General features: G+C 36.6%; 2 protein-coding genes across 2 annotated transcripts; one reads left to right on the forward strand and one right to left on the reverse strand.

Annotated features, from left to right (window-relative positions):
• Positions 1-6: 6 nt before the first annotated feature.
• On the reverse strand, positions 7-1,964 carry LOC111031830. The gene is made up of 3 exons (XM_022311938.1): positions 963-1,964; positions 669-889; positions 7-600 (listed from the first exon to the last, which is right to left on the reverse strand). The coding sequence occupies exons 1-3, from the start codon at positions 1,345-1,347 to the stop codon at positions 250-252; spliced, it is 957 nt and encodes a 318-aa protein (XP_022167630.1). The 5' UTR covers positions 1,348-1,964; the 3' UTR covers positions 7-249.
• Positions 1,965-6,825: 4,861 nt separating this feature from the next.
• LOC111031838 lies at positions 6,826-7,821 on the forward strand. The gene has a single exon (XM_022311950.1). It carries the CDS (start codon positions 6,826-6,828, stop codon positions 7,570-7,572), a length of 747 nt encoding a protein of 248 aa, XP_022167642.1. The 3' UTR covers positions 7,573-7,821.
• The last annotated feature ends 1,820 nt before the right edge of the window (positions 7,822-9,641 follow it).

Raw genomic sequence — 9,641 nt, forward strand, 5'->3', positions numbered from 1 at the left:
CTCCGCTCCGCACAAATCGAAAATATCCCTCGACTTGCTATGCAACGCCACCTCAAGTAGGCATTGGGTTAAAATGCGTTTAAAAAAATGTAAAATGCATACAATTTTGACTGCGCGTGTTATTACGCTTGGAATATTGTATATGATTGAAAGTGGTAAATATCTAATAAAATAAGGACAGATATATTATATTTTAATTATATTAATATTAATACAATATGTTTTAATTATATTTTATAAAAACCCAAATTAATTTTCAGACTCTGCTTCAGATTCTGATTCCGATGTATCTGTCACTACTTCATTATCAGAATCATTCACTGTTTTCGGTTTGGAAGGGTCGTATAACAATGACGTCAACCGAAAAAATTCATCTAACGGGTTCAAATTCAAATTTCGGCAATATTTCAAAAAAATGTGCTTGGCCAAATACCCGGCATAAAATCGTTTTTTCCGCGAGTACTGGCCCATAGATGCCTTAGCATGACGCCACATCCCCTCTACATTATTAGTGTGCGCGCCTGTATCGGGATGTTTAAACTGGATTGAATGGTTAACTGTTAAATGTTCATAACCCTCGTCTTTTAAGCAGTCATAACTCTAAAATTAAATGCTTAAATTAATATTAAGTATATAGGAATAAAAATAAAATAAAAAAAACCACATACTTTCCAACAGTCACTAATGACCAATGTACCGGGCAAAATCCATTCTTTAATTAATGCCAGTAACGTATCTTTGTCACGCCGTTCAACGGGTACTAAAAAACATTTGCCAGTTACCCGCTCTACACCACCAAAAACCCATTGGCCCTCTACTCGATGGCCTCTATAATACTTTCGACGACCAAATTTCGACTCGTCGATTTCAACAATTTTGCCAACACCACCTTCATAATAAATGTAGAAAATAATTTTAAAAAAACACTATTTTTGCTTTTTTACAAAAAAAAAAAACATTACCAATTTTTTCATGGCGTAAAATCATTCCATCGAAGACAACTTCTCGATGAAAAGATGCCCAATCAACGGCGGATTGTTGAGCTATATCTATTTGACTTTTAATAAAAGTAAGAGACACATTCTCCGTCCATAGATATGAAAACATAACGATGCGATAAATCGACAAGTGTGATTTTTCAAAGAACGTGTCTTTCCGTATTGACTGTTTAAAATCACAATTAACCATTTTTTTATTATTTTTAGAAAACCTTTCTCTGCACCTCCAAACAAATCCATCAGTGTAATCTGCATGCGGGCACAATTTAGCAAAATGACCATTTTTACACTTAAGGCTTTTGTTTTTGGCAATTAGACCCCACGATTGAAGTTGTTCAATAACTACCATTGACAACGGACCATCTTCATTACACTAAAACAATTTAAATAATTTAACAACAGACCACATTATTAAATGAAGAAAAAACTTAAGAATTTCTTTTAGTACGTGTTACGTTAACCGAGTAAGAAACAGCTATGAACCAAAAATAAAAAGGTATTATATTTTATCTATAGTTGAAAACATAATATCTCTTTATCTTAAACCATTTAAAATTTAATATCCGCATACTGACATTCGTACAATCGTTAACGAAAATCAAAATAACATTAAATTACAATTACGCGTATGATATTGAAATAACGAAAAGTTTGGGTTACCATTTTATCAATCGACATTGGGAAAAAATGCAAAAAAAACTATTGTCTTGGACTGAATCGAACCCGAATCGGAAGTATAGGTACAAGTCCACAGTGCCATTACGCCACGACCAGTTACAAAGCGAATCGCCATAATGAGTCATTTAACACAACATAGAACATTTGCAAAATTTACAAGTGCTATAACTCAAAAACTAAATTCGACCGCTCAATTCTGATTGCACCATCGTTCTCAGCGTAAAAAAACCTATCTATCTGGTAGAAAAAAAATTAGAAAACTGCGTGGGCGCTAAACTAGATTTATACCCAAATTATTATGTCACTAATGTATATTGTCTATGGTTACTACAGACCACGTGTTTCATTTTTTTTTCGTAAATTCATAATTATTTGTAATTATATAAAATTAGTATAGGTAAAAATGTGTCTGTGGTCAGTGGCGTGCCCAAGGTGGGGCGGGGGGAGGTTAGGGGTTATATCCCCCCCCCATTGACTTTTTTTGTTGACTTCAACTTTTTTAATTATTTTATATTAATTTAAATGTACTTTTACCAAAACATTTATAACATATATCCCCCCCCCCCATTGAAATTTCCTGAGCACGCCATTGTCTCTGGCAACCGATATCAATATTGTTGAACATCAGTTCGTGAAATGTCGTATAGCTAAGTGTTTATGTAATCAATCCGACACGGTGCGGTAATAGAAGGATTACCTGCGAAAATAATATATTTTATTTACATTTTATTTTTGTGTTGTAGAATGGAAGTAACACAAACTTATCAATTTTACGGAAAGGGTGTACAGGTATAACGCACCTGTTAACTCCTCCCAGGGAGGTTCGGGTGGAGGAAAGAGGCGAAGTGAGTCGATTTTTATCAAATACAAATTTCGTCTAAGAACTATTGCTGACATGTATTTATTTTATGTTTCAGGGTGTTTCGGTGTCGGCAGCCTGGCCACATTGCCCGCCTTTGTCCCGGTGAGTGTGTGTATCACGACCAATTTTTGTTACACTAACGTTAAACTAAAAACACCCGATGACATAGATATAGGGATAAATAAACTAACTAATATCATTCAAAGAGCTGCCTGGTCGGCTACAAACACAAATCTAACCCCTCCTATCCTAGACTCGCTTCCGCTGTACATATAGACTACAATTTCTGTAAAATGGAGAGTCAGAGCCCTCCTTCAGCGTACTCGTCTTCCTTCCCACCGCCAAATCTATAACCACTTATCAAATTCCCTGAAAAAATTCTCGTCAAATTTAAATCTACAACCTTGCAAAGCCATCTATCTAATCTCTCTCCAAAGGAAGGTAGCCTCTGGAGAGCAACAAAACAAATATTACGTTATAAAGCCCCAAATTTTCCAATTAAAAAATCTAATGGCAGTTTAACGTGCTTGGACTCTGAAAAGGCTGATATTTTTAAACTACATCTACCTGATACACTTCAGCCACACTCTAATATAAGTGACGACGCTCATTTGAATACGGTGGAAGAGTTTCTATATTCTTCACTCCCCGTCTCTTTCCCAGTCAAACCATTCACACCAAACGATATTAAATATACCATTCAAAAAAGCTCTTTCAATAAATCACCTGGCTTCGATCTCTTTACTGCTGAAGTAGCCAGAAGTCTCCTAAAAAGAGCCATCGTCCATATCACACACATTTTCAATGCAATTCTTAGACTCGTATTTTTCACTACTCTGGAAATTTTAATATATAATAAACGAATTTTAACCCTAAATTATTAGTCCCTAAACGAATTAAACCTCCTGATCTTCCATCATCCTATCGTCCAATTATTCACTTACCATTCTTTGCTAAAATACTTGAAAGGTTAATTCTAAAACGTCTACTGCCCATTATTATTGAAAATAACGTACTGCCAGATACTCAATTCTGGTTTTGTTCTTTCCATTCGACTATACATCAAGTGCACAGATTAGTTGACGCTATTTCCTATGAGCTGAAACAAAAATTATATTGTAAGTGTGTGTTTTTAGACATCTCTCAAGCTTTTGACAAAGTTTGGCATGATGGCCTACTGTTTAAGCTAAAAAGATTCCTTCCACCTCCCTACTATCTAAATATAAAATCGTATCTCATAGAACGTCATTTTTAAATTCACTACGGTTCTGCTTTCTCCGATATAGCAGTTATAAACGCAGGTGTTCCACAAGGTGGCATATTATCCCCTATTCTTTATAACATTTATGCTTCAGACCAACCAACCACTCCTTATACGTCAGTAGCCGACTACGCAGATGACAAAGTGATAATTTCCATCAACAACGATCCGGCACTGCCTCTTTAAATCTTCAAAATCATCTTGCTTACATGGAAAACTGGGTTTTCCATATGGTGTTTTAAAGTTAATCAAAGCAAATCTATCCACACTACCTTCACCCTCGGACAGGCTCTGTGTCCAAATGTATCTTTATATGGCACGCCCATTCTTACCTCTCCTACTGTTAAATATCTTGGTCTAACACTTGATCAAAGACTTACTTGGACCCACCATATAAGAACAAAAAGAATAGCTCTAAATAATCGTCTACGAATGCTGAAAACAGTATTATACAATAATAAATATACCTCCACGCGCACCAAACTTCTTATATATAAAAGTCTACTCAAACCAATGTGGACGTACGGTCTGCAGCTATGGGGTAGTGCAAAAAAACAAACGTTAATAAAATCCAAGCATTCCAAAACATTGCCCTGAGGAAATTAACAAATGTACCTCCTTACGTCTCAATTTTTTCCCTCCATTCAGACCTAAAACTAAAAACAATAGCTGAGGAATCCAAATGTTACTTTAAAAGATTCCACAACCTTAAGTACTCATTCCAACCCACTCATTAAAAAATTGGCCTCCACTACCATACCAGGTAATCCCCTAAGACGTTTAAAGCGCAAGTGGTGTCGTGATTTGTTACAGTAAAAAAAAAAAAATAAAAAAAAATCATAATAATTATTAAGTAAATAATTAATAACCATAGAAAGTGTCATCAATGGGTGGCTCCTTTTATCAAATTATTTCCTGTGAATGTATAAAAAAAAAAAATAAAAACACTTCTCAACATCAATTTTCTTTTCAAATTCCATCATTAACACCTCATAATCAGTCGTGTTCACGCAGTCGTAGCGTACAGTCCTGTCATTGTGCGTTCCACTGATAAGTAAATTCGGTCTTTAATAATTCTAATCCTAATTAGTGTTCTCAAATGTCGTCGACCTCGGGCGGCAATAGCCGTACCGGTCAAACTCCAGCCACAACCAAAATCAAGCACACAGTTACAACAAATCCTGCATCAACTCATGGATTCAACACCATGGGGAAAAAGGGTAAAGTACTCAAAAACTCCAATAATCCACTCTCACCTAATCTTCAATTAATTATCGAAAACCCGCCGGTATTAAATACATCTCAAGCTACTTTTAATTTCAATGACGTAACCGATAATATTAGCATACCCGATTCAAATATCATACTTGATGATAATCATACAATTGAACACACATCGGTCGTTAGCTTATCTACAGATAAAACGCCGCCGTCTCCAATTACTAACATTGATATAGATATGCACGCAACCAATTACAATAATAATAATCTACTTCATTCTTTTACACCGGATTATAATGGTCCCATAATTATACTCGCCGAGTGCATCGATCAAAATATAAACATGGGCAATTGGCATCCTATAAGCGCTGCTAAATTCTTCACCAAAAATTTTATTGGTATCTCCAATATTAAACCTGCCGGTTCCAAAAAGATAAAAATTACTTTTAATTCCATCCTCAACGGCAATTGTTGCACTCGGGCTTATTACGATGAACGGAGAGAATGATAAATGTAAATGTATTTTGTGAGATCACCTCCGACGCCTGATATGTTTGGTATAGGCCACTTAACGTGCACTGCCTTATTTTGGCGAGGTAGGCAACCAATTATGACTACACCGACGACGATGATGAGGACAAAAGATACTTAAATTTCAGGACCAAGGAAGTTGAGTTTATGCACAGGAATGAGGAAGATGAGTTTAGTTATAAGGGGGGATGTCTTGGTGGTCGGAATCGGTTTGGTGCAATGACCACCAAGCTCACATAAATCGGCCAAATACTTAAAATCTATAATTAAATCTACGATGATGATGACAATGTGAATGACGACTGCAGTAAATGATGAACGATGGAGAATGGACTTGAAGCCCTTGGCGGCCTCTCACACACCACGTCGGGTGCTGGCGGTCTTACGCAATGAACGACGGCACCAATCCCAATCTCGGGTTACTGAAGAGCACCGTCCGACGTTGTCTTCAATGGCGAGTTAGTGTAGCCAAGTACACGATGATATTATACACATACACACAAATACAAAATAACTCACGTAAATGCTGGCAATGGTTGTTGTTTATTGTAAGGGTAATAACAACACTATAATATGTGTCGCAATGACAGAACAGTAAGTATACAACGTAGTGCCGCAGTGGCAATTAAACAAAATTTCGGGACGTGATCGTAATGAATAATATTAAAACTTCACGTTGCTTCAGTAGCAACGGAGACGGTAGTAAAAAACTATAACAATAATAATTCGCGACTGAATGTTTACAAGACTTAATGATACTAAAAAAAAAAACAATAATAAGGGCGTTGGCCGCGTAATCACAACAATAATAAATTAAAACAGATGATATTAAAACAAAACAATATGACGACAACGATAACAATAATAATAAATTTATATAGGTGATTATAATTCACATAACATACGAGTAACAGTTATAGGACGATGAAGAGGGAGAGAGATAAGGACGGGTCGCCGCCGCCGTGTTGTCTGCATATCGCATATCAATAAGAGCAATGTGTCGCAGCAACAGCAATAATCGCTTAAATTCTGATATTCCGCGCTCTAACGGGTTTCACGTAAATATTCCCAGCAGCCTCATATACTCGTATGGAATCATTAAACTAGACATTAATATTTCCGAAGAAGAATTTTTCGAGGGTCAATGTTCACCTGTTACAATAGAGGCATTCAAACGCATCTCTATTCAGAAAGATGGAAAAACCATCCAAACTCGCACAGTAGAACTGAAATTCATTGCACCTAAAATACCATCCGTCATTTCTATCTACAATATGATATTCGAAGTTATGCCCAGCATCCGTTCCCCTGTCCAATGCAACCGCTGTTTAAGATTCGGACACACCCAAAAATACTGCCGAAGTGAAGCTAGATGCAGTCACTGCGGTGAAACCAAGCACTCAATTGACTCGTGCCCCTCCACACAAGCCACCGACCCGATCTGTCTGTACTGCAAACTTCCTCACCTAGCCACTGACCGTTCCTGTCGGGAATGGTTACTTCAAAAGGATATTAAAAAAATCATGGCGACAGAAAACCTATCCTACAAAGACGCGTTAATATTTAAGAAAAATAAATGTTACACACCAGCCTTTAAATATTCCGATATTGTAAACAGCCAGCCTCATATCTCTGAAAACATCGAAATCGACACTTCTCTCCAGAATGATCACTTTCCTAGTTTAAACAATTCCCACCATTTCTTCAATAATAAAAAAAAAAAAAAATACATATCTAATCCATCCCAGGTGCACAATAAAAAAAAATATTTCTTACCTGTTGATTCTTCTTATACCACCCCAAACGGGAGCTACTTAATTAATCCCAATGGCCTAATTAAGTCGCCCGATGCAAACGATAATGACTTTTCCTGGATACACACCCTATCCCTCAAATTATCCGAATCTCTTATAAACGCACCTTCACTCTCCTCTCCTTTTTCCCCGTCATATCTTCAGAACCTAATTGAGTCGTCATTAACTTCCCTCCTCGCCGTTCCAAATTTTGTTACAACCGATTAGGTAATGTCCATATTTTCAACGATTCTATAATTCATAATAACTAAATTACCTAACATGTCCCAAAATTTCGATGATAAACATCTCATTAACAACTACAATATACTGCAATGGAACGTTAGAAGTATTACAGCCCGACTTCCTTCTTTACAGCATTTACTCACCACTCACAAATGTTCCATAGCGATCTTATCGGAAACCTGGCTACTCCCTTCACGTACTTTTAAATTACCAGACTTCAAAACCTTCAGATTCGACCGACCTGATGGTTATGGTGGCGTAGCTATTGCCATTCATAACTCTTTTAAAACTAATCTTATTCCCATCAACGATATTACTAGAGATAGACTCTCCCATCACAATATCGACCTCATCGGAGTAGAGGTTTTAGGATCAGATTCTTCTAATCCTTTAAAATTATGGTCTTGTTATATCCCTAACAATATAAATGTTCCCATCAACCTCTGGCAAACTATTTTCAACCTAGTAACGCGAAACTCTCTACTATGTGGAGACTTCAACGCCTTTCATCCCGCATGGGGATCAAACTCATTTTCGCGTCGTGGAAATCATATATACAATATAATTGACTCACTCGGCCTCTGTATCTTAAATGACGGCAGTCCAACCCACATTGGGCGCTTAAATTCTACCGACTCAGCCTTGGACCTCTCCATTTGCTCTTCCGATCTTATTTGGAATCTATCTTGGCACACATTAAGTGACCCTCATGGCAGTGATCACATTCCGATTATAATAAAGTTAAACTCAAGCTCTACCACTAACATTTTTCTCTCCACTACCCATTCTGACCCTAACCAATATAAACCAATATACTATAATTTCAATAAAGCTGATTGGGCAGCCTACTCTCTCCTAATACAAAATTCATTTTCCGCCCTATCTGATAATATATCCTCAACAATGTCCTATTCATCTTTCACTAATATTATAGTTAATTCCGCTAATGCAACAATACCCATCATAATACCAACAAAAAAAATATTTCCACCCTCCCCTCCATGGTGGAACCCCACCTGCACGAAATTGGTCAACAATAGGTCCCTACTTTTCAGAACCTTCAGACGTACCGGCTCTATTACTGATTTCCTTTCATATCAAAACGCTTGCGCCCATACTACTCGAACCCTTAAAAACGCCAAGAGAAATAATTGGAAGCATTTTTGTTCAAACTTAGTACCGTCTAATTCCATACAACACCTCTGGTCTGTTGCTAGGAGATTTAAAAATTGTATAACTCCCCTAACTCGCCCCGACAATGAAGACTGGTTCGAAGTTTTTTGTTCCAAAATTGCTCCCTGTTACGTTCCAACCAAATCCGAATCCCTTCCTCGTTACGATCACGATGTTTCTCCTACTCATGTCCCCTTTTACATTTATTTATTTTTTTTTTTTTTGTTTAATATATATATGTGAAAGAGAATAATAAAAAAAATCAATGTAAATTTTTCGGATTGCTACAGATGGATACCTTTTCCATTGTAGATGTGTTTGGATGAAGGATCAGCAAAATCCAGGAATATGATTTTACTCATTTCTTTTATTTTTCCCGATGTTCTCTACCCACTTCATTTTCTTTCTTGCGCGTTTACTAAGGGGTTTTTCCTCTGCTTCAGCTGGGGTTTCCTTTTCGATGGCTTGTTGCTCAGTGTTGTCAATGTGTATTTGTAATTCTTCATTGTGGGTTTCTTCTTCAAGGGTTTGTATGGCTGCTTGTGTATTTGGTTGGTTTTCTTTTCGTACCAGTTGTACAGTGTCAGGTATCATGAATGTTGGTTCGATGGAGTATTGGGTAATTTGTGCTTGTCTTATGCGCAAACATCTAGCTTCTGCTTTTTTCTCTTCAATTGTCTTTTGTTTTTGTTGCATGTCTAGACGTTGTAGTGTTTCATGTGTTTCACGAGGTTTTCTAATGGATAGTAGTTGATTATCTTCATCTAAATAATCGTTATTAAACAATTCAATCATTAAATAATATAAATGATCATTTAGATGTTCGTTTGCCATGTTGTCGTCCATCTGGAAATATATAAAATTATGCTATGATAATT

The sequence above is a fragment of the Myzus persicae genome, unplaced genomic scaffold, assembly GCF_001856785.1.
Source record: "Myzus persicae strain clone G006 unplaced genomic scaffold, MPER_G0061.0, whole genome shotgun sequence".
NCBI classification, from domain to species: Eukaryota; Metazoa; Arthropoda; class Insecta; order Hemiptera; family Aphididae; genus Myzus; species Myzus persicae.

Excerpts from the sequence above, each read along its gene's own strand:
- LOC111031830 (XM_022311938.1), bottom strand. The coding sequence starts at position 1,347 with ATGGTAGTTATTGAACAACTTCAATCGTGGGGTCTAATTGCCAAAAAC. Across the intron at positions 890-962 it reads TTTACGCCATGAAAAAATTG|GTGGTGTTGGCAAAATTGTT; the intron begins GTAATGTTTTTT and ends TTTATTATGAAG. Across the intron at positions 601-668 it reads TCATTAGTGACTGTTGGAAA|AGTTATGACTGCTTAAAAGA; the intron begins GTATGTGGTTTT and ends ATTTAATTTTAG.
- LOC111031838 (XM_022311950.1), top strand. The coding sequence starts at position 6,826 with ATGATATTCGAAGTTATGCCCAGCATCCGTTCCCCTGTCCAATGCAAC.